This window comes from Ranitomeya imitator, chromosome 8 (assembly GCF_032444005.1).
Source record: "Ranitomeya imitator isolate aRanImi1 chromosome 8, aRanImi1.pri, whole genome shotgun sequence".
In the NCBI taxonomy this organism is placed as follows: Eukaryota; Metazoa; Chordata; class Amphibia; order Anura; family Dendrobatidae; genus Ranitomeya; species Ranitomeya imitator.
The window spans coordinates 118,410,902-118,437,020 of NC_091289.1; the positions used below are offsets into that span (position 1 = coordinate 118,410,902).

General features: G+C 45.2%; 1 protein-coding gene across 2 annotated transcripts in view; it reads left to right on the forward strand.

Annotated features, from left to right (window-relative positions):
* The window catches only part of LOC138647923 (complement factor H-related protein 4-like), an 804,152-nt gene that overhangs the window by 358,402 nt on the left and 419,631 nt on the right, over positions 1-26,119 (forward strand). For both annotated transcript variants that reach the window (XM_069737286.1, XM_069737287.1), the window contains exon 6: positions 15,326-15,508. In XM_069737286.1, the coding sequence (XP_069593387.1) occupies positions 15,326-15,508 (183 nt within the window). The remainder of the gene's footprint in view (positions 1-15,325; positions 15,509-26,119) is intronic.

The following is a 26,119-nucleotide window of genomic DNA, read 5'->3' on the forward strand; positions in this document are numbered from 1 at the left end:
AGTCTATGTCTTTGACCATTCAGATAGGTCGACGCTTGCGCAAGCGTAAATCTGTGCACCATTTGGCGGTATTACCTGAGCTTAAACCTGAGCCTATGCAGTGCGATAGGACTTTGACCAGAGTTGAACGGCAAGAACACAGACGTCTGAATGGGCTGTGTTTCTACTGTGGTGATTCCACTCATGCTATCTCTGATTGTCCTAAGCGCACTAAGCGGTTCGCTTGGTCTGCCACCATTGGTACGGTACAGTCAAAATTTCTTCTGTCCGTTACCTTGATCTGCTCTTTGTCATCGTATTCTGTCATGGCATTTGTGGACTCAGGCGCTGCTCTGAATTTGATGGACTTGGAGTATGCTAGGCGTTGTAGGTTTTTCTTGGAGCCCTTGCAGTGTCCTATTCCATTGAGAGGAATTGATGCTACGCCTTTGGCCAAGAATAAGCCTCAGTACTGGACCCAGCTGACCATGTGCATGGCTCCTGCACATCAGGAGGTTATTCGCTTTCTGGTGTTGCACAATCTGCATGATGTGGTCGTGTTGGGGTTGCCATGGCTACAAGTCCATAATCCAGTATTAGATTGGAAATCCATGTCTGTGTCCAGCTGGGGTTGTCAGGGGGTACATGGTGATGTCCCATTTCTGACTATTTCATCATCCACCTCTTCTGAGGTTCCTGAGTTCTTGTCTGATTACCGGGATTTATTTGATGAGCCCAAGTCCGATACCCTACCTCCGCATAGGGATTGTGATTGTGCTATCGATTTGATTCCTGGTAGTAAATTCCCAAAAGGTCGACTGTTTAATTTATCTGTGCCTGAGCACGCCGCTATGCGGAGTTATGTGAAGGATTCTTTGGAGAAGGGGCATATTCGCCCGTCATCGTCGCCATTAGGAGCAGGGTTCTTTTTTGTAGCCAAGAAGGATGGTTCACTGAGACTTTGTATAGATTACCGCCTTCTAAATAAGATCACGGTTAAATTTCAGTACCCCTTGCCATTGTTATCTGATTTGTTTGCTCGGATTAAGGGGGCTAGTTGGTTCACCAAGATAGATCTTCGTGGTGCGTATAATCTTGTGCGTATTAAGCGAGGCGATGACTGGAAAACTGCATTTAATACGCCCGAGGGCCAGTTTGAGTATCTAGTAATGCCACTCGGACTTGCCAATGCTCCATCAGTGTTTCAGTCCTTTATGCATGACATCTTCCGAGAGTACCTGGATAAATTCCTGATTGTGTACTTAGATGACATTTTGATCTTCTCGGATGATTGGGAGTCTCATGTGAAGCAGGTCAGAACGGTGTTTCAGGTCCTGCGTGCTAATTCTTTGTTTGTGAAGGGATCAAAGTGTCTCTTTGGTGTTCAGAAGGTTTCATTTTTGGGGTTCATCTTCTCCCCTTCTACTATCAAGATGGACCCTGTTAAGGTCCAAGCCATCCATAATTGGACTCAGCCGACATCTCTGAAAAGTCTGTAAAAGTTCCTGGGCTTTGCTAATTTTTATCGTCGCTTCATCTGCAATTTTTCTAGTATTGCTAAACCATTGACCGATTTGACCAAGAAAGGTGCTGATTTGGTCAATTGGTCTTCTGCTGCGGTGAAAGCTTTTCAAGAGTTGAAGCGTCGTTTTTCTTCTGCCCCTGTGTTGTGTCAACCAGATGTTTCGCTTCCGTTCCAGGTCGAGGTTGATGCTTCTGAGATTGGAGCAGGGGCTGTTTTGTCGCAGAGAAGTTCTGATTGCTCGGTGATGAAACCATACGCCTTCTTTTCCAGGAAGTTTTCGCCTGCTGAGCGAAATTATGATGTGGGCAATCAAGAGTTGCTGGCCATGAAGTGGGCATTCGAGGAGTGGCGTCATTGGCTTGAAGGAGCTAAGCATCGCGTGGTGGTCTTGACTGATCATAAGAACTTGACTTATCTCGAGTCCGCCAAGCGGTTGAATCCTAGACAAGCTCGTTGGTCGTTGTTTTTTGCCCGTTTTGACTTTGTGATTTCATACCTTCCGGGCTATAAAAATGTGAAGGCGGATGCTCTGTCTAGGAGTTTTGTGCCCGACTCTCCGGGTGTATCTGAGCCGGCGGGTATCCTCAAAGAGGGAGTAATTGTGTCTGCCATCTCCCCTGATTTGCGGCGGGTGCTGCAAAAATTTCAGGCTAATAAACCTGATCGTTGCCCAGCGGAGAAACTGTTTGTCCCTGATAGGTGGACGAATAAAGTAATCTCTGAGGTTCATTGTTCGGTGTTGGCTGGTCATCCTGGAATCTTTGGTACCAGAGAGTTAGTGGCTAGATCCTTTTGGTGGCCATCTCTGTCACGGGATGTGCGTACTTTTGTGCAGTCCTGTGGGATTTGTGCTCGGGCTAAGCCCTGCTGTTCTCGTGCCAGTGGGTTGCTTTTGCCCTTGCCGGTCCCGAAGAGGCCTTGGACACATATCTCTATGGATTTTATTTCAGATCTTCCCATCTCTCAAAAGATGTCAGTCATTTTCTTCAGTCAGGCTTCTCTAAGATGGTCCATTTGGTACCCTTGTCTAAATTGCCTTTCTCCTCTGATTTGGTGCCATTGTTTTTCCAGCATGTGGTTCGTTTACATGGCATTCCAGAGAATATCGTTTCTGACAGAGGTTCCCAGTTTGTTTCGAGGTTTTGGCGAGCCTTTTGTGGTAGGATGGGCATTGACTTGTCTTTTTCCTCGGCTTTCCATCCTCAGACTAATGGCCAGACCGAACGAACCAATCAGACCTTGGAAACATATCTGAGATGCTTTGTTTCTGCTGATCAGGATGACTGGGTGTCCTTTTTGCCTTTGGCTGAGTTCGCCCTTAATAATCGGGCCAGCTCGGCTACCTTGGTTTCACCGTTTTTCTGCAACTCTGGGTTCCATCCTCGTTTCTCTTCAGGGCAGGTTGTGTCTTCGGACTATCATGGTGTGGATACTGTGGTGGACAGGTTGCAGCAGATTTGGACTTATGTAGTGGACAATTTGACTTTGTCCCAGGAGAAGGCTCAGCGTTTTGCTAATTGCAGACGCTGTGTGGGTCCCCGACTTCGGGTTGGGGACTTGGTTTGGTTATCTTCTCGTCATATTCCTATGAAGGTTTCCTCTCCTAAGTTTAAACCTCGTTTTATTGGTCCGTATAGGATTTCTGAGGTTCTTAATCCTGTGTCTTTTCGTCTGACCCTTCCAGATTCTTTTTCCATACATAACGTATTCCATAGGTCATTGTTGCGGAGATACGTGGCACCTATGGTTCCATCTGTTGATCCTCCTGCCCCGGTTTTGTTGGAGGGGGAGTTGGAGTATATTGTGGAGAAGATTTTGGATTCTCGTGTTTCAAGGCGGAAACTCCAGTATCTATTTAAGTGGAAGGGTTATGCTCAGGAAGATAATTCCTGGGTCTTTGCCTCTGATGTCCATGCTCCCGATCTTGTTCGTGCCTTTCATATGGTTCATCCTGGTCGTCCTGGGAGCTCTGGTGAGGGTTCGGTGACCCCTCCTCAAGGGGGGGGGTACTGTTTTGAGTTCTGTGGCAGAGCTCCCTCCTGTGGTCACAAGTGGTACTTCGGCTGGTTCTCTCTGTGAGCTTCCGTTGGTGGAGGAAAGTGGTACTGCGGCTTCTGAGTTTCCTTCCTCAGGTGATGTGGTGAAGTCGTTAGGTGCTGCTCTATTTAACTCCATCTAGTGCTTTGATCCTGGCCTCCAGTCAATGTTCTAGTATTGGACCTGTTTCCTCCTGGATCGTTCCTGTGGCCTGCTGATCTGCATAGCTAAGTTCCTCTTTGCTATTTGTTTGCTGTTTTTTTCTGTCCAGCTTGTCAATTTGTTTTTTTTACTGCTTGCTGGAAGCTCTGGGACGCAGAGGGTGTACCTCCGTGCCGTTAGTTCGGTACGGAGGGTATTTTTGCCCCCTTTGCGTGGCTTTTGTAGGGTTTTGTGTTGACCGCAAAGTTACCTTTCCTATCCTCGCTCTGTTCAGAAAGTTGGGCCTCACTTTGCTAAATCTATTTCATCTCTACGTTTGTCTTTTCATCTTAACTCACAGTCATTATATGTGGGGGCTGCCTTTTCCTTTGGGGTATTTCTCTGAGGCAAGGTAGGCTTATTTTCTATCTTCAGGCTAGCTAGTTTCTCAGGCCGTGCCGAGTTGCATAGGGAGCGTTAGGCGCAATCCACGGCTGCCTTTAGTGTGGTTGGAGAGGATTAGGGATTGCGGTCAACAGAGTTCCCACGTCTCAGAGCTCGTTCTTGTTTTTTTGGGTTATTGCCAGGTCACTGTATGTGCGCTGACCTCTATGTCCATTGTGATACTGAATTACCTTTCATAACAGGGAACAAATTGTCAAAAAGAAAAAGTCAGTGTGATTTCACATGCCTTTCAGTAATACAGCAGCTCCTACAGCACAGACTCATGTAGGAGACCCTCTAATCACTGGGTCTAATTGTGCTAGTAAGCATGTCCACCCTGCTCTGTGAAAAATAAGAAAAATGGCTGATCATAGTTTGGAATGTCTGACACAATGAGCAGCTTGAGAGAGTGGAAGGAGTCAATTGCTTCTTGAGTGAGATTGTAGGGTTCTGATGGCAACAGTCATAGAGTGGGTGCATCATTTGTGAAGCAGACCTTATCCAAGGCCTACAGTAGGTCACCAAACCTAGAAAAGTGCGTAGATGCTGGTGTGACCTGGGTAAAGGGAGATTTGTATTGCCTGTTTTCTGTCTTCAGTCAGGTGTCTTGTACCTTCAGCAATACAATGTCCTAAAAATGTCACCTTTTGTTTGCAATACTGTAATTTGTCACGTGAGACTCTGCAACCCTTTTCTGCCAAAAAAAAAAAAACACAGCAAGGAAACTGTAGCTTCCGGACATCTGGTCCGGGCAGCAGAGCAAGAGGTCATCCACGTACTGTAATAGTACAATCTGTGGATGAGGTGGTTGCCACTGCTCAAGAATCCCTACCATCGCTGTTGAATAGATGGTTGGGGAGTTCTTTCCCCCTTTGTGGGAGGACCGTCCAACAGTATTGTTTACCTTCGTGAGTGAAAGACAAAAGATACTGACAGTCAGAGTGCAGTGGTACAGAGAAGAATGCATTTGCCAAATCAATAACTGTGAAACATTTTGATGTCGCTGGGATTTGTGACCGTACGGTGTGTGTATTAGGGACAGTTGATGTCACACTCACTGTAACATCATTAATAGCTCGTTAGTCATGAACTATTCTGTAAGTGTCAGGGGAACCCAGTGTCGGTCAAGAATTCTGTCTATTTCCCTCCCAGCATTGGTATGGTGGTCATCAAGGCAGGACCAGGTCCGGAGGGGACAAGAACAGGGCACACATTTGTCACTGGGTTGTCAGTTTCCTAGTCTGAAGGTGAAGGAGGTGGAAGATTGGTCTGAGTGTCCAATTTCTCCACAATTCCAGCACTTCACTGTTTCTAAGTCCTTAGGTCCCTTACTACGTCTCTACTGTTTTCCTTGTGTTCCAGCATACATGACACGTCGTCTTATTGTCCTAGTTTCTTCAACTCCTTTAGCAACCTTTAGGAGGTCTTTGGATCTACATTTCTCCATTTAGGTCTGGCTGTCTGTACTGCGTCTCATAAGCCTTTTGTCATACCGTCAATGAATGTATTTACCAATATTTTAACATTGAGTGGGTTTACTGAACTGTACCCCATGTCTGCCCATTTCAGCTGTAACCGTCCAGAGAACATCTCTACTCTCTCTCCTTTAGTCACATCTGTAAAAGTCTTAATTTGCATCCTAGTACGTCACCTGCTTTGGTGCTCACCAACTCTCTAGGTCTGCTCAGGTGCACTTATACGTCCATCATATTGTCTTTGTCTGTAAAATGGGAAAGGTTTGTTCTCAGGGTCAGCCAATTATTTTAGCGTAGCTAGCTAGTCAGAGAGCTTCCAGGGATAATACTCCTGTATCTGTCTTACACTACCTGATGTGGTTGGTTCTCTGGTGGTGGGGGTAACTAGATGACCGGTTGGGGGTGACATGACATGCTGGTCTACAGCTCCTTCCCAAAAGGATTACTGTCAGCTTACTCCCAAAAGTTAATGTCCCCACTACCCACTAACCACAATCCTGTGTCAGCTTCTTATGTCACTACAATACATGATCTTGTCTGGACAGGATTCAGTGTAATTCACTTAGGTTGGGTTACATCACAGATCATACAAGTATTTCTCCAGTCTGGGTTTGTCTGACCGCAATGTTTACAAGTCCATCTGTCTTGTCTTGGTCTCTGGTTATACAAAGGCATGACCGTAGCAGTAATGTGTCGGTCATAGTCTGACTTTTAAGCATCAAAACATTCATAATACACCTTACTTCCGTCCTGCTGCACTCTCTCAGACGCCATTTACTCACATGCTATTTTCCTCATTTGTCTGTGCCTTTTTGAACGTCCAAACATCCATCCACTCACTGGCATTTTTGCCTGTTTCAATATTGGTCTCACATCTTTTACTGCTTCCTTTCCTTCTCTGTCTTTTACAATCTCTATAGCGGTTCTGGATCCCATTGGGGGCCCTGATTGCACACAGAATAAGTTGCCCATGGCTTCAACTTATCCGCTCAGACACTCACCTCTAAAAATGCCCTTTTTTAGTGTGCCTTGCCTTAAACCAGGGTTGCAACACGTGACAAGTCAGAGTGAGTGTCAAGATTTAGCGAGCAGGTTACACCACCTACCACTCGGTAGACCTAAAGGATTCTAGCGGGCAGGTTAAACCACCTACCACCCGGTAGATCAGCTGGCTAGCACAGCTCCATGGACGGCAAGGTTACACCACCAATTTGCCGTAGGCTGACTGTAGCAGGTTACACCACCTATTACATCAGTCGTGCAGTTGGCTACCTCCTCTGCTGATCCTCAATTTGCTATATATCAATCACTCAACTTGAAGCAGGAGAATCTTTTTCCAATCTTTTCAATCACTTACAAATTTTCCTCTATACTAGGCACAATTCTACCTTTTTCACTTTCAATTTCCAACTTCAATTGTACAACATTCCCTTTTTCTTCAATACCTACAGTACTTATTGCTTTAAACACAAATCTCTCAGCGTGTACTAAACCAAAGACAGAGAAGCTTTAGAATGCAGCTATGTGGCCCCCCTTCCTCTGGCCCACAGCACAAAAGGGAGAAATGTCAAGCAAGTCGCGCAGGGGCTTAGCTTACCCCTCCCATCAGCTATTTCGTGCTGATAAGAGCTTGGTGAGTCTTACACACACAGAAACAGAATGCAGCAGTTTTCAGACTTAATCTCTACAAAACATTCATTCTCTCGGAATTAAAAACAGTTTCTCTATACAGGCAGATCACTGCATAACTTGAATAAGCTGATTCTGACCGCGTTCGGCCAAAACACATATAGAAACCTATCCAATGTCAAACCGTATATACCACGGGTTTCACTGAATCTCAGATGTAAATTAAATGTACATTAAAAATATCCACAACTCATTCATCCTGGACAATTAACAACAGTTAGATAAGTAATGATACTTATGTGATCACTCATACATACATGCTCATTCAGGGATTGTTGTTTCTTTTCCTTTCACTTTCAGTTGATTTTTACAAGAAGAAAATCCCTTATCTCAATCACTCCACCTAATTCAGCTCAAACTGCGCTGAATAATGTCTTCTGTCACAAACAGAGGACCACACCTAACGGAACCCCTAATCAATCAGGGATTTATGTTTATTCCTTATACTCATTTACTCACCTCTTATCTCATTCAGAGTTCTCATAGACATACAAGGTTCACACAGCCTGCCTATTTTGCACTTTGGAATTAACACAACTCTATATAACAAAAACTGCAGCAGTGTCCACTGACACTCTGAAAGCACTTTAAGGCCAAACAACAAAAAAGAAAAAAAAAGAGCATGAACCGCACATCCCAAAATCATACGTTGATCTAAAGCAGCTAGGCAAAAATTAATATAACTGAATATGAGGTTTTCAGTTTAACATTCTGATCAGACTGTATGAAGCCCACTGCCACTTCACGGCAAACCTCGTAGTGGGTCCTATTGCCCTAACGGAGCGGAGCCGTGCGGCGCCCACCGCCACAGCGGCCATGCACCAGCAGGGCGGACGGCCTGTTGCCCCACAGCACCCATGCTGCAAGACTGAGTCCCCAAGACTCCAGACCGCGCCGCCCCACCAGCACAAAGCCACAGCAACAATGGCCGCCACACAGCACCAACACCAAAATGAAAGGAGCACTTAAACTCACCTTCCTCCAGCTCTTCAGTGAGAGCCAAAATGGGCTAGACCCCTTACTTTGCAGTCTCCTGCTAATTAAAATCACCTGTGCCAAATGGGAGGAGTGCTGGTCCAAGAAGAAGACTAGAACATGCTTTGCAAAAAAGAAAAAAAAAAGAGCATGAACCGCACATCCCAAAATCATACGTTGATCTAAAGCCGCTAGGCAAAAATTAATATAACTGAATATGAGGTTTTCAGTTTAACATTCTGATCAGACTGTATGAAGCCCACTGCCACTTCACGGCAAACCTCGTAGTGGGTCCTATTGCCCTAACGGAGCGGAGCCGTGCGGCGCCCACCGCCACAGCGGCCATGCACCAGCAGGGCGGACAGCCTGTTGCCCCACAGCACCCATGCTGCGAGACTGAGTCCCCAAGACTCCAGACCGCGCCGCCCCACCAGCACAAAGCCACAGCAACAATGGCCGCCACACAACACCAACACCAAAATGAAAGGAGCACTTAAACTCACCTTCAGAACATGCTTTGCAAAAAGCTCTTTTTTTTCTTTTTTGCAAAGCATGTTCTAGTCTTCTTCTTGGACCAGCACTCCTCCCATTTGGCACAGGTGATTTTAATTAGCAGGAGACTGCAAAGTTAGGGGTCTAGCCCATTTTGGCTCTCACTGAAGAGCTGGAGGAAGGTGAGTTTAAGTGCTCCTTTCATTTTGGTGTTGGTGCTGTGTGGCGGCCATTGTTGCTGTGGCTTTGTGCTGGTGGGGCGGCGCGGTCTGGAGTCATGGGGGCTCAGTCTTGCAGCATGGGTGCTGTGGGGCAACAGGCCGTCTGCCCTGCTGGTGCATGGCCGCTGTGGCAGTGGGCGCCGCACGGCTCCGCTCCGTTAGGGCGATAGGACCCACTACGAGGTTTGCCGTGAAGTGGCAGTGGGCTTCATACAGTCTGATCAGAATGTTAAACTGAAAACCTCATATTCAGTTATATTAATTTTTGCCTAGCGGCTTTAGATCAACGTATGATTTTGGGATGTGCGGTTCATGCTCTTTTTTTTCTTTTTTGCAAAGCATGTTCTAGTCTTCTTCTTGGACCAGCACTCCTCCCATTTGGCACAGGTGATTTTAATTAGCAGGACACTGCAAAGTTAGGGGTCTAGCCCATTTTGGCTCTCACTGAAGAGCTGGAGGAAGGTGAGTTTAAGTGCTCCTTTCATTTTGGTGTTGGTGCTGTGTGGCGGCCATTGTTGCTGTGGCTTTGTGCTGGTGGGGCGGCGCGGTCTGGAGTCATGGGGGCTCAGTCTCGCAGCATGGGTGCTGTGGGGCAACAGGCCGTCCGCCCTGCTGGTGCATGGCCGCTGTGGCGGTGGGCGCCGCACGGCTCCGCTCCGTTAGGGCGATAGGACGCACTACGAGGTTTGCCGTGAAGTGGCAGTGGGCTTCATACAGTCTGATCAGAATGTTAAACTGAAAACCTCATATTCAGTTATATTAATTTTTGCCTAGCGGCTTTAGATCAACGTATGATTTTGGGATGTGCGGTTCATGCTCTTTTTTTTCTTTTTTGCCAAACAACAAAAACCACGGCCTTATACAAAATACAGCTTCATATAATGTACTGCCAATCCAAAATGACCAAAATAACAACACTGCACAGAGTCTATCCCAGCTCTGTATTACACACTACGCAAATACACAACCAATTAGGATACTGACAAATGATACAGATAACAATTATCATCCTATAACTCTATTATTCAACTCTCATACGGACATAAATAGACAAAACACAAAACTCACTGGTGATGTGGATTCTTTGAAACATGCTCGCAGCCTTTTACTCAGAGGTATGGAGAGATCCAGATGAGAGATTGCAGGTGCAAAACAGGTTTGTAAGAATAACATTTCTCACCTTGCTGCAGCTGGTGTTTTGCATTCCAATCTCCCAGAAGCTCCCCCATACGGATTCCGAATAGGCTGGATACACGGCCCCGGTCGGGTGCCAAAACTGTCATAGCTGTTTTTCGTTCTGACCCAAATGTCAGCTGACAGATCACCAGTGAGACCAAATTGTGGAGTTACGCCCGTCATTTTACAAGAGCGCTTGGAGACAAAAAGACACCTCACACATATCCTGTGAGCAAGTCACTTTTATCTGATATATAAAAGGCCAAAGCAATGTTTTATACCATTTACACATAATGCATTTCAATGTAACTCATGTAGCCCCCACCATCACCCAGGGTCATACTTTATTTACCATAACCCAGAATATGTTGTACTAACTATTGAGAACATACATGATAAGAAGTACAGTCTCCTTGAGGAGGAGACCGTCAGACTACTGAGTCAACAGATTCTAGTAATTCTAACACTTAAAGGCAAAAGGCACTTAAAGGCAAGGTAGTTAAAGGCAAACTACTAACCCTTCTATATCACCGGTTTACTACTGTTGCCAATTTTGAACTGCATTTAGAATACTTACTGATTTGGGCCTACTCTCTGTGTCAGCCTCTCATTCCAGTTGTCCTCCACTGAACAAAGCAATGCCCCCTGGTTTGTCCTGTTACCAATTTTGAACTGCATTTCGCCCACTTTATTCTTTGGGCCCATATCTGTTTCCCCCTCATCCTCATTGCCCAGCCAGTGATAGATGAGTCTGCTGGTACATTGACCCATAACGCAACATTCCCCGTGCACGCTACACTGCAAGATTGTGACCCTGCTGAAAGTCAGGTCCCCCTTCCCGCATACCATACCACATTACACGGGGACAAAGAGGAATGTGCAGATGAAGGTGCAGGTTCCTTCATCAGGTGGGGGGAGGAATACTCGTTGGCGACGTCACTGGCACAGGGCCTCTCATAGTACGCAAAAGTGTTGCTGCCGGTGGGAGGCGCCCCCGCCGTGCAAACACACCGCTGTACTTTGAGGGGCCCTGTGCCAGTGCCAATGCCAACGAGTGGGCCCCCCCTGCTTGCTCAGGATCACAGCACTTGCAAAGTTGAAATACTTACCTCTCCCTGCTCCACTGCCGTGACGTGGTCCAGATTTACTGGGCACACTAATTACTTGAACCAGCCCTACCCCTCACAACTTTAGCCAAATGACCCCCAATTTCAAATGCCTTACAATTATTATAAGCTAAATTACGATTGACAAGCTTCAGTAGCAAGAATGGATGTTTTTGCCAATACAATGGGCTCTGTACATGTTTTCCTGGCCTCTACTCACTGCCGACTATGATCCCCCATTAACTTGCATTGGGTTTCGTGTTTCGGTCGATCCCCGACTTTTTGCGATAATCGGCCGATTCCACTCGACTCGACTTTTGAGATAGTCGGGTTTCGCGAAACCCGGCTCGACTCTAAAAAGGTCAAGGTCGCTCAACTCTAGTACTGACTGCTATAAGCGGTAGAAAAAGTAATCTGCGTTTCAGGAGCGGCACTTGCATTTTCATTGTCAGAATACAATAAATCAGCACGTGGAATTTTGGAAACATGTCTGAATGCATGTCTTATATTGGATTGTTTATATCCCCTATCAAATAATCTATTAGAAATAAGATGACTTTCCTTGTGGAAACTTTCCTCACTAGAGCAAATTCTTCTCGCTCTCGTGAGCTCACCCCTAGGAATGGCATGAATGGTATGTCGAGGGTGTGCGCTTGAAGACATCAGGATTGTGTTTCCAGAATTGTCTTTTCTATAAAGTGAAGTATTAACCCTATATGTTGTATTGCTGCCTGTAAGGAGCACATCCAAGAATGAAACCTCGTGCGATGGAATGCCGCTGGTGAAACGCAGGTTGCACTTGTTGTTATTCAAATAGAGCATGAAATCAGAAAACTTAGTCACGCCCCCTTGCCAAATTAGCAGAATATCATCCACAAATCTCCCACACCAATTAAGGTATGGGAGAAATGGATTATCATCTGTGAATATGTAGGTTTCTTCCCACCATGCCATAAATAAAACGGCTAAAGATGGGGAGAATTTAGACCCCATAGGAGCACCCATGGTCTGGATGAAGTACTCATTTTGAAACATAAAAAAATTATGCTTTAGTAAATAATGTAGAGACGCAAGAATGAACCATTTCAATGAATCTGAATAGCTACTATACTTACTTAGATGATGTTCAATTGCTGTCATAGCCAAAGAATGGGGAATGCATGAATATAAATTTGTGACATCGCAAGTTACAAAAGAATAATTATGACACCATTGAAAAGTATCAAAAACCTTTAAAACTGTTGAGGTGTCTTTAAGGTACCCTGGAATTCTTGGGATCAAAGGTTGGAGATACTCATCGATCAGATGACTGAGGTTTTCATTAAGGGAACCCATCCCAGAAATTATAGGTCGTAACGGTGGGGGAAAAACGTTTTTATGCGTTTTTGGGAGCCCATGGAAAATGGGAGTAATTGAATGTTCAGGCAGTAGCCATTTGTAAATCTTATTGCTGATAACCCCCAATCTCTGTGCTTTATTGAGTATTTCAGTCATGTCATATTTAAAGGATAAAGTGGGGTCAGATCTTAAAGAAGTATATGTGCTAGTATCCTGTATCATAGACATTATCAACTTACAATACAAAGCAGTGTCTATGACTACTATACAGCCACCTTTGTCTGACTGGCGGACTGTCAAGTTGTAATTACGTTGTAAATCTCTAACAGCCTGAGATTGGTCTCTACTCAGGTTACTTCGATGATTAGCACTCCGGGTTTCAGCATGTAATTTTTTCAAATCTTGTTCGACCAGAGTCTGAAAAAGGTCTAAGGCAGGAACCCTTGATTGGAGGGGATATTATGCCGAATTAGATGAAAGCACCTGCACATCCTCGTCCTTTATTTTATTCTCGGCAAAATTTTCTTCCTGAAGAGAAGTTAAAGTGAGTAAAGTACATTGTTCCATAAAGGAAAGAGACGCATTATTTTCCCTGGTACAATATGATTTTTTTCTGCCAGAAATGAGGTCATTTTGATTGTCTGAAAAAAAAATGTCTTTTGACAGTAAGAAGACGAGTAAATTTATTGACATCTTTGATAGTTTTGAATAGATTGAAATTGCCAGTAGGAACAAAGTTTAAACCTTTAGCCAATGTTTCAATTTGTGTAGAGGATAGAATGGTGGGAGTCAGAATTATAACACTGTCCAGATGCTGACTCAATACTGATATCTGCGTTTCCTTTCCCTCCTGGGATATCTTCTCAATTCGTCTCTTGCGGGCTCTCCTGCCCCCCCTCCTCCTCCTGCGTTTTTTGACATAGCAGTGCTGTGAACATGTCTGGCATCTGCACTGGAGAAAGACGCATCTGTTTCACAATCTGATGGATTATACTCCGATGAAGAAAAAGACACAGATTTTCTACGTGCATATTCACATTGACGCCAATGAGGTTGATTTCTGAGTATAGGCTTGGGTGTATTATCAATCCGTTTCCTCCATGAATACACTTTGTCATTTTTATAATCAAAAGAGTCTCTATTGAACTTAGATTTTTTCATTTTTATGAAGGAATCCTCCATAGTTTTTAAATGATCAGTCATCTTTTTGGAGAGCATATCAAAATCAGGCTGGTCAGTATATTTAGAAAGTTCATTATTGGTATTATCAATGTCCACCTTAAGTTGGTGAAGTTTGATTTCTTCATATGATATGATCAAACTCATAAGTTTTAGTGAGCATTGGGAGAGGATCATATTCCATTCAGAGAGAAATTTATCAGAAAAAATATAAGTAGGAGATTTTTTCATACGCAATCCCCTGGGAATCATTTCTTTTTCAACATATTTCTTTAAAGTATTGTGGTCCCACCAGGTGCGTATTTCTTGCTGAGAGAATTTCTCTAATTTTGAAAGGAGATCTTTCAGCTCACTAGGTGGTGCAGAAATACCATCTGTGTTGTCAAACACTGAGGCTAATTTAGCCATGCGGGAATCCATAATGGAGTGAAAGAATGCACAGTATATATGAGTAAACCACACTTGTGTGCTAGTTGCTGCGTTTCCCAGACACAAAAGTTTTGCAACGGAATGAATGATAGTCTATACTGTGGCACCATCCATGTGATCAAGCAAATATATAAACAAATATGAACATTAAACAAAAAACAAAAAACTTCAGCGGAGCTCCAAATCACTGCATAAACATTCAAGAAAAAAGGAGGGGGGAGAGGGAAGGTTAGGAGCTTGACACGCCGAGACATGCATCTGTAAACCGTTACAATTGAATGTAGCTGGTGGGTGCCGTACCTGCTGGTGATTTCAGCTGAAGTGGAAGAAAGAAAAAGGGAATATCCAGCACGTCCATCCAGTGTAAGTAAAATATCCAAAATTTATTGAAGCATTTTAAAAAACAATATTAGAAAAGAGAGAGACTCTCTCTGCCTGACGCGTTTCTGGCGCACCACGGCGCCCTTAGTCATAGGAACTAATACCATATAGATGAACAGGTTTATATATAGCAAGGAACCAATCACAGACATAGCAATCAATTACATTCAAAAAAGCTGCAGCTAAACACACATAAGAAGACTTTTTTCTCCTATTTCAAATACATTGAAATTGCATAAATATATACTTTAAATTCCCGCAAGGTCTATCTGTTAGTTCAATATATGTAAAAAAGGTCATTCCTGTAATTCATACCATGTGGATGTTTAGTGTCTAAAGTCAGAATCCAAAAGGCTTCCCGCAGTGCTAATTGTTTCTTCCAATCTCCACCTCTAGGTGACTGACTAACCCTTTCTATGCCAAAAAATGAAAAATCTGATAGGTCCGCCAAAACACGATGGATCTGTCGTACGACGGATGCGACGTGTGCCCATCCGTCGCGATTCGTCGCTAATACAAGTCTATGGGCAAAAAACGCATCCTGCAAGCACATTTGCAGGATCCGTTTTTTGCCCATAACGACGGATTGCGATGGAGCCCAGAAGACGGAAGTGTGAAAGTAGCCTTAGGTAAATTCTGTGGCACTGAGGAGACAACAAACATTATGTGTTTTTTTTTTTTGTTTTACCAGTGATATATTCACATGTTTAAATTGCTTAATTGTTTTTTCTTTTTCAGAAATCGGAGATCAGTGTGGTCCACCACCAACTGTACAATTTGGAGACACAGTGGATATTAGAAAAAATAACTATAAAACTCGTGAAGTTGTTGAATACAAATGCAAAAATTATTATCTTCTTAAAGGAAACAAGAATGTGCAGTGCATGAATGGTGTCTGGGGAGAAGCACCAGTTTGTCTAGGTATGTTCATTATCACTTATCACTAATTGTACAGAAACAGCATGAAGGCAATTAAAATAATATTAATATTGATGGGCGAGCACTAAAATGCACAGCTGACATGTCCCGTCCCGGTTTTGATGCGGGCTCACCGCCGGAGCCCGCATCAAAGCGGGGCTTCTGACCTCGGACGTACTATCCCATCCGAGGTCAGAAAGGGGTTAAAGGGTTAAATCCCGGAAAAAATTGGCGTGGGCTCCCGCGCAATTTTCTCCGCTAGAGAGGGAAAGCCAGTGACTGAGGGCATATCTTAATAGCCTAGAGAGGGACCATGGTTATTGTCCCACCCCCCCACCCTGGCTAAAAACATCTGCCCCGAGCCACCCCAGAAAAGGCACATCTGTAAGATGCGCCTATTCTGGCACTTAGCCTCTCTCTTCCCTCTCCCCTGTAGCGGTAGGATATGGGGTAATGAAGGGTTAATGTCACCTTGCTTTTGTAAGGTGACATTAAGCCAGGTTAATAATGGAGAGGCATCAATTATGACACCTATCCATTATTAATTCAATGGTATGAAATGGTTAATAAAACACACACACATTATTAAAAAGTATTTTAATGAAATAAAGACACATGGTGTTTTAATATTTTATTATACTCTTAATCCACCTGAAGACCCTTGTCACCTGAAATAAAGTAAAAAAAAAACAAACAACAATATTCCATACCTTCCGTCGTTACAGTCTTGTCCCACGCTGTAAATCCATCTGAAGGGGTTAAATCATTTTACACCCAGGAGCTCTGCTAATGCAGCAGTGCTCCTGACTGTAAAACTTGGTGAATGAATGGAATGCAGGGGAATGTACTGTAGTTACCGCGAGTCGCAGTGATGCGCCCTCTGCTGGATGAACTCATATGAACTTGAGCATGGGAAAATATTCTGAAAAGTTCCCAGGCTCGAGTTCATATGAGTTCATCCAGCAGAGGGCGCATCACCCTCTGCAAAATGGAGTGACTTTTGCATCACGGATACGTTCACCCTGGTGCTGTAGTGGTTGTGGATGATGAGGATAAGAATAAGGAGGAGGATAACACCAAAAAGAAAAAATCAGCAAGCGTTTACCCATGTGTGGTTGTGAAGAGGTGCATAAGAATACATGTCCATAATAAAGGCTAAGTATTTGAAGTTATGTTTCTCTGTTTTCATTCAGTGGAGTACAGAAGTTTTGCCCAATCCAGCACTTGTTAATTTTTATAAGAGTCAGCCTGTCAGGATCTTCAGTTGACAGGCGGATGCGCTTATCAGTTATAATTCTGCCAGCTGTACTAAAAACCAGCTCTGACAGAAAGCTAGCAGCAGGGAAGGCCAGGACCTCCATTGCGTAGAGAGCAAGTTCATGCCACATGTCCAGCTTGGATACCCAATAATTAAATGGCACAGAGGAATCCCGGAGGACGTTTGTACGATCAGCAAGGTACTCCCTCAGTACCCCTTGCCTTTGAGCTGGCACAATGGGAGGGTCTGAGAAAACTGTCCCAGAACTTTGCCAATTGTTCCCCTCCCTGTGCTGGATTGTACTTCTGTCTCTCTCGAGTGTACTCCTTGGTTGTACAACAAACTCTGACGTCTGCTGCTAGCTTTCTCAGATGGAAATGTTTTAGTAATTCCACTACAAGGGCCCTGTGGCAGTGCACAATTTTAGTACACCTGTCTGCCTCTGGAAGAAGAGACTGAAAGTTCTCCTTGTAATAATGCAAGGGTCACGGGAAATGCAGCGCAACATAAAGTCAGCAATTCATGCCAGACTGCTAACAGGCAAGACTTCCGTGGTCTTACCAACAGGACAACTGACCATGCTGTCCTCCTTCTCCCTGTCCTCAAGCCATCCATGCTGTAGTACCATCTATAGGGCATGAAAGCAGCTCTTGTTCTTCCTCCTCCTCCTCTTCCTCATTGTCTACTGATCCATGTTGGGACAACATGAGGCTGGGCTGTGTGTAATCACACTGCATGGTTCCTTGCTCCATGTCCTCGTGCTCCGCCTGCAATGCATCCTCTTTAATTGTGAGCAGAGAGGTTTTCAGAAGGCAGAGAATCAGGATGGTGACGCTAATTATAGTGTCATCGCCGCTCACCATCTTGGTGCAGTCCTCAAAGTTTTGAAGGATGGTACATATTTCTGACATCCATGTCCGCTCCTGAGGTCTTATGTGTGGAGTCTGAACTGAATAACGATGGCCTTGTTGATGCTGGTAGTCAACAACTGCCCTCTTCTGCTCACAAATCCTTTCCAATATATGCAGTGTAGAGTTCCAACGTGTGGGGACATCACACACCAGTCAGTGAGCCGGAAGCTGCAAACGCTGCTGAAGCACAGCAAGTATGCGGCTGAAGCTGTAGCTGACTTTCTAAAATGGGCAGACAGGTGGTGTACTTTCACTAGCAAATCTGGCAGCTCCAGGTAGGTTTTGAGAAAATGTTGAACGATGATGTTAAGCACATGGGCCAGGCAAGGTACGTGTGTGAGCTCACCTTGCATCAGAGCTGCCACCAGTTTTCAGCCATTGTCACACATGACCATGCCTGGCTGTAGGTTCAGTGGTGTCATCCAAAAATCTGACTGCTATTTCAGCACTGTCCACAACTCTTCAGCAATGTGCGGTTTGTCACCTAAGCACATTAGCTTCAGCAAAGCCTGTTGCCGCTTGGCTGAGACAGTACTGCAGTGCTTCCAGCTTCTGACTGATGTGCTCATTCCAGTAATGGAGGCTGAAGAGGAGGAGGAGTAGGTGCAGGAGCTGTAGACTGTGAGGCAACCCAGATTGAAGTAGGGCCCTCAATCCTTGGTGTCAGGAGGATATGTTCCATCCCAAGGTCTGACTGGGTCCCAGTTTCTACTATGTTAATCCAGTGTGCCATCAGTGAGGTGTACCGTCTATGCTCACAAGTAGACTTGAGTGACTTTTACTTTTTTCAGATCGAGTCAGGTTTCGCAAAACCCGACTTTGTCAAAAGTCGGGTCGGGTGAAATCGTCCGATTGTTTTGAAAAGTCGGGGGCCGGCTGAAACATGAAACCCAATGCAAGTCAATGGGGAATCAAAGTCGGCAGTGAGTGGAGGACAGGAAAACACCTACAGTGCCTATTTTAATGCCAAAAACATCAATTCTTATTACTTAAGCTTGTCAATCTTAATTTACTTTATAATAATAGTTAGCCATTAAAAACTGGGGGTAATTTAGCTAAAGTTGTGGGGGGGTAGGGCTGGCTCAAGATTTTCGTGGGCCCAGGAAACACAGAATACGTCATGGCGGTGGAGCAGGGAGAGGTAAGTATTTCAACTTTGCAAGTGCTGTTATCCTAAGCAAGTAGGGGGGGCCCAATCGTTGGCACAGGGCCCCTCATAATATGGTGGTGTGTTTGACAGTGGGTGGCGCCTCCCTCTGGCAGAGACACTTTTGCGTACTATGAGGGGCCCTGTGCCAGTGACGTCGCCAATGAGTATGCCCCCCACCTGATGAAGGAACCTGCACTTTCATCTGCACCTTCCTCTTTGTCCCCGTGTAAGGTGGTATAGTATGCAGGAAGGAGAACCTGACTTTCAGCAGGGTCAGATTCTGGCTGTGTAGAGTGCAAGGGGAATGTAGTGGTCTGGGTCAATGTACCAGCAGACTCATCTAGCAGTGGCTGGGCAATGGGCAGGATGAGGAGGAAACACAGATATAGGCCCAAATAATAAAGTAGGCTAAATGCAGTTCAAAATTGGTAACAGGACTAAACAGGCGGCATTGCTTTGTTCAGTGGAGGAAAACTGTAATGAGTGGCAGACACAGTTAGTAGGCCCAAATAATAAAGTAGGCTAAATGCAGTTCAAAATTGGTAGCAGGACTAAACAGGCGGCATTGCTTTGTTCAGTGGAGGAAAACTGTAATGAGTGGCAGACACAGTTAGTAGGCCCAAATAATAAAGTAGGCTAAATGCAGTTCAAAATTGGTAACAGGACTAAACAGGTGGCATTGCTTTGTTCAGTGGAGGAAAACTGTAATGAGTGGCAGACATAATTAGTAGGCCCAAATAATAAAGTAGGCTAAATGCAGTTCAAAATTGGTAACAGGACTAAAAAGGTGGTATAGTTAGGTACAGGGGTGGGCTCCTCTGCTGAGTAGCAGACAGTGGTACTAGGCGCAAAGTATTAACTGGTCTAAATGGAGGCCAGGGCCCCTGTATATTTTAACTATCATCTAAACAAATTTGTATTGGCAGTGCCATTGAAGGATTTAACAGCACAGACTACACAGTGGTGGAGCAGGGAGAGGTAAGTATTGCAAGTGGTAGAGCACTGTTCGAGCAGGGGGGGAACACTCTCTCATGGGCGGCGGTACTGGCACAGGGCCCCTCATATTACAACGGTGTGTCTGACGTTGGTTGTGCACCACCACCATCAGAGACACTTCATTGTACTATGAGGGACCCTGTGCCAATGCCATCACCCAAGAGTGGGCCCACCCACCTGTCCAGGAAAACGGCACTCACACGGGTGCTTGCGCCAGGTGGTGACCACGGCCCTGTGGGGGGAGTCAGCCCATTTAGGGAGGTATAAAAATGGCCTTTGGTGGACATTCAGTAGCTGCAAATGAAGGAATTGGAGAAGTCAGTAAGAGGAGGCCAAAAGCAAGACATTTTTCAGGCAAGCTACGTGTCAGCAGGGGAAGGTGGGGCAAAATAATTTGAAATCCATGATTGGTTCATTTTAATGAAGGTTAGATCATCAACATTCTGGGTAGCCAGACGTATCCTTTTTTCGGTCAGTATTGAACCAGCAGCACTGAAGACTCTTTCTGATAGCACACTTGCAGCAGGGCAAGCGAGCTCCTGTAATGCATATTCTGCCAATTCAGGCCAGGTGTCTAATTTCGATGCCCAGTAATCAAAGGTGTTATAATCTGGTGGCCTAGGAGCAGCATGAGATGTACCCTGGAGAAGGTGGTACCTGTACTGACCGCAGACCCTGAACTTAACACCGCAACTAGAAGTAGCCGTGGAATGTACTAACACTTCCTAGACATCTCGACACAGCCGGAGGACTAAATTACCCTAGAGGTAGAAAAGGGAAAACTATCTTGCCTCAGAGAAAATCCCCTGAAAGGCGGAAACAGCCGCAGAGGACCAATTCGTCACATCAGCGCCTTTCTTGGTCAAATCGGTCAGGGGTTTAACCACACTGGAGAAGTTTGCAATGAAACGGCGATAAAAATTAGCAAAGCCTAAAAATTTCTGAAGGCTTTTCACGGATGTGGGCTGGATCCAATCATGAATGGCCTGAACCTTAACCGGATCCATTTCTATAGATGAGGGAGAAAAAATGAAGCCCAAAAAAGAAGCCCTCTGTACTCCATAGAGGCACTTAGACCCCTTCACAAACAAAGCATTACCACGAAGGATCTGAAATACCATCCTGACTTGTTGCACATGAGACTCCCAATCATCTGAAAAAATCAAAATATCATCCAAAAATACAATCATGAATATATCAAGATAATTCCGAAAAATATCATGCATGAAGGACTGAAACACAGATGGAGCATTAGAGAGCCCGAATGGCATCACAAGGTATTCAAAATGGCCTTCGGGCATATTAAACGCAGTTTTCCATTCATCACCCTGCTTAATACGAACAAGATTATATGCCCCTCGAAGGTCAATCTTAGTAAACCAACTAGCCCCCTTAATCCTAGCAAACAAATCAGAAAGCAAAGGCAAAGGTATTGGAATTTGACCGTGATCTTATTCAAGAGGCGATAATCAATACAGGGTCTCAAGGAGCCATCCTTCTTGGCAACAAAAAAAAACCTGCTCCCAATGGTGAAGAAGATGGCCGAATATGCCCCTTCTCCAAAGACTCCTTAACATAGCTCCACATGGCGGCATGTTCTGGCACAGACAGGTTGAAAAGTCGGCCCTTAGGGAACTTACAGCCTGGAATCAAGTCAATAGCACAATCCCAGTCCCTGTGCGGTGGAAGGGAACTGGACTTGGGTTCCTCAAATACATCCTGAAAATCAGACCAAAACTCAGGAATTTCAGAAGAAGGGGAGGAGGCAATTGACATCAAAGGAACATCACCATGAACCCCCTGACAACCCCAACTAATCACAGACATAGATTTCCAATCTAATACCGGATTATGCACCTGTAACCATGGGAAACCGAGCACAATAGCATCATGCAAATTATGCAACACCAGAAAATGACAATCTTCCTGATGGGCTGGCGCCATGCACATGGTCTGCTGTGTCCAAAACTGAGGTTTATTTTTAGCCAACGGTGTAGCATCAATGCCCCTCAAAGGAATAGGACTCTGCAAAGGCACAACGTCTGGCAAATTCTAAGTCCATTAAGTTTAAAGCGGCGCCTGAATCCACAAATGCCATGACAGAAAATGACGATAATGAGCAGATCAGGGTCACAGATAACAGAAATTTAGGTTGTACAGTACTGATGGTAACGGAACTAGCGATTCTCTTGGTACGCTTAGGGCAATCAGAAATAACATGAGCAGAATCCCCGCAGTAAAAACACAACTTATTCTGACGTCTGAATCCTTGTTGTTCAGCTCTAGACACTATCCTATCACACTGCATAGGCTCAGGACTCCGCTCGGAAGATAACGACATAGTGTGCACAACTCTGCGCTCGCGCAAGCGCTGATCAATCTGAATGGCCAGAGACATAGAATCATTCAGACCAGCAGGCGTGGGGAACCCCACCATAACATCTTTAACAGATTCAGAAAGACCCTTTCTGAAAATTGCCGCCAAGGCATCCTCATTCCATTTAGTCAGTACAGACCATTTTCTAAATTTCTGGCAATACGATTCTGCCGCTTCTTGACCCTGACACAGGGCCAACAAGATCTTCTCAGCTTGATCCACAGAATTAGGCTCATCATACAATAACCCCAATGCTTGAAAGAAAGAATCAACATTAAGCAAAGCAGAATTGCCTGATTCCAGGGAAAATGCCCAATCCTGTGGGTCACCACGCAGCAGGAAAATGATGATTTTAACCTGCTGAATGGGATCACCAGAGGACCGGGGTCTCAATGCAAAAAACAGTTTACAGTTATTTTTGAAACTCAAAAATTTGGATCTGTCACGAAAAAATAAATCAGGAGTGGGAATCTTAGGTTCTAAGGCAGGAGTCTGAACAATATAATCTGAAATACCCTGTACCCTAGCAGCAAGCTGATCCACACGAGAGACTAACTCCTGAACATTCATGTTATTACTAGGTTCCGCAGCCACCCAGAGATTAAGAGGGAGGAAAAGACAAAACAGGCTGAGGAAAAAAAAATTGCTCAAAACCTTTCCTCCCTTCTTCTGAGATGCAATTAACTCATTGGCGGCCAGTTGTACTGTTATGATCTGGTGGCCTAGGAGCAGCATGAGACGTACCCTGGAGAAGGTGGTACCTGTACTGACCGCAGACCCTGAACTTAACACCGCAACTAGAAGTAGCCGTGGAATGTACTAACACTTCCTAGACATCTCGACACAGCCGGAGGACTAAATTACCCTAGAGGTAGAAAAGGGAAAACTATCTTGCCTCAGAGAAAATCCCCAAAGAATAGACAACCCCCCACAAATATTGACTGTGAGAGGAGAGGGAAATAACATACGCAGACTGAAATCAGGATTTAGCAAAGGAGGCCATACTAGCTAAATAGAAAGGATAGGACAGAGTGCTAAGCAGTCAGTATTAAAACACTAAAAAATATCCACCACAGAAAATACAAAATCTCGACAACTAACTAAAGGCATGGAGGGTATATCTGCATCTCCAGAGATACCAGCTTGGCTAAACAAATCCTTATACAGACCAAACTGGACAAGACAAAACATGGAAAAGAACTGAACAATAAGGCCCACAGCATGTTGACTGCAAAAATCAAGGCCAGAACTTATCTTTGTTGAAATGAACAGCAAAGCAGGAGAGACCAGGAAGGAATGTGAATCCTCCAGGAACAATGGACAACTGGCACTGACTAAAGGGTCAAGCAAAACTAAATAGCCCAGTCCGAATTGCAATAAGTGGACACACCTGATGAATGCTGCGATCCAAAGACAGCAGCGCTACCACTTATAACCACCGGAGGGAGCCCAAGAGCAGAATTCACAACACAAAGGGGAATGACCTGTGAGGGAGAACATCGATAAGGGAGCAAAAGTAGTTCGTAACCATACTGGACAAATGCTGTATCCTGTCACTTTGAATTGATGCAGCAGTACCTGTCGTGTCAGCAGTCATTGCGAAATCACTCCACAACCGGGTCATAAAACCCCTCTGTCCAACGCCACTTCGGATTTGTGCACCTCTAACACCTCTGCCATGTTGCCCCCTATGGCTCGTGTGAGAACCATCACTGCTGCTGTGTGCTGGGAATGCCTGAACCAAACGGTCTACAAGAGATGCTTGTTTCGTAGCCAATATTTGCTCAAGGTTCTCATGTGGCATGATATTTTGTAATTTTCCTTTATATCGTGGATCCAGGAGGCAGGCCAACCAGTAATCGTCATCGGTCATCATTTTGATAATGCGGGGGTCCCTTTTTAGGATACGCAAGGCATACTCAGCCATGTGGGCCAATGTTCCAGGTGTCAATTCACTGCTTGTGCTGGGTTGAGGAGCACTTTCTTGCAAATCAACATCACTTGTGTCCCGCAAAAACCCTGTACCTGACCTTGCAATGCCACCAGTTTCTATTGCCCCTGAGAAGCATCCTCCTCCCATAAATATTCATCCCCTTCCTCCTCCTCCTCCTCTTCATCCGCCACCTCGTCCAGGAAAGTTCCCTGAGCAGACAATGGCTGACTGTCATCAAGGCTTCCCTCCTCCTCGGCTCCAGATTCTAGCTCCTTAATGAGCAACAAACTTTGCATCAGCAGACACATTAGTGGGATGCTCATGCTTATGATGGCGTCGTCTGCACTTACCAGCCGTGTACATTCCTCAAAACACTGAAGGACTTGACAGAGGTCTTGTAGCTTCGACCACTGCACACCAGACAACTCCATGTCTGCCATCCAAGTGCCTGCCTGTGTATGTGTATCCTCCCACAAATTAATTACAGCACGCCTCTGTTCACACAGCCTCTGAACAATGTGCAGTGTGGAGTTCCACCTTGTTGCAACGTCCATTATTAGGCAGTGCTGGGGAAGATTCAGAGATCGCTGATGGTCCAGCATACGACTGGAGTGTAGGAGCGACCTGCGGATGTGCGAGCAAAGTCTTCGCACCTTCAGGAGCAGGGCCGGTAACTCCAGATAATTTTTGAGGAACCACTGCACCACCAGGTTCAAGGTGTGAGCCAGGCAAGGTATGTGTTTAAGTTCTGAAAGGGCTATGGCAGCCATAAAATTCCTTCCGTTATCACTGACTACCTTGCCTGCCTCAAGATGTACACTGCCCAGCCATGACTCAGTTTCTTGCTGCAAGTCCTCGGTCAGTACTTCTGCGGTGTCTGTTGTCGCCCAAACACTTCATTTGTAACACAGCCTGCTGACGCTTACCACTAGCTGTTCGAAAATGGGAAACCTCGTGTGCAACACTGGCAGCTGCGGATGGAGTGGTCGTGCGACTGCACTCTGTCGACGAGCTTTCACTTCAGGAGGAGGAGGGGGGGACGAATGCCTACAACCAACTGTTACCTAGACCGTGGGCTACTCAGAACTGTCCCACTATGGCTGTCCCCTGTGGACAGTGCATCCACCACATTAACCCAGTGCGCCGTGATGGACACGTAACGTCCCTGGCCATACCTACTGGTCCATGCATCTGTTGTGACGTGCACCTTTCCACTGACTGATTGCCTCAGTGCATGGACAATGCGGTCTTTGACATGCTGGTGAAGGGCTGGGATGGCTTTTCTCGCAAAGAAGTGCCGACTGGGTAGGTCATAGCGTGGTTCTGCGTAGGCCATCAGGTCTTTGAAAGCTTCGCTTTGAACCAACCGGTAGGGCATCATCTCTAACAAGATTAGTATAGCAATGTGGGCGTTCAAACCCTGTTTACGCAGATGAGAGGATGAGTACTTTCTTTTCTTAACGAGAGTCTATTGTAGGGTGAGCTGGACTGGAGAGCTGCATACGGTGGAACTAGCGGTGGTTGTGGTGGACATGGCGGATTGAGAGAGGGTTGGTGATGGTATTCTTGATGTTGGCCTACATACAGTGTTTCCTACCAATAAACTTATGATTCCCTGACTGCTTTGGCCTTGCGACGATACCTCCACATTTACAGTGAGGGAAGCAATGTAGCGTTGCTGACTACCTTCATTCTGAGCAGGTGCAGCAACGGTACGGGACGTTTGGTAGTTTTCCAGGCTTGCAAGTGCATGCTGGTTAAATGTCTAAGCATGCACGTTGTATTTAAATTTTGAAGATTCTGCCCTCTGCTAAAGGTCTTTGAGCATTTCTTACAGATAACTTTTGATCATTCGGATCTTGGTTAAAAAATTGCCACACTACACTCTTCCTACTATGGAATACCTTTTCAGACATTGCACGCTGTGCTACTTTCTCCGGATGGCCACGCTGTCCTAAAACTGTTTTTGCTTTTGACAAACGTTTTTGG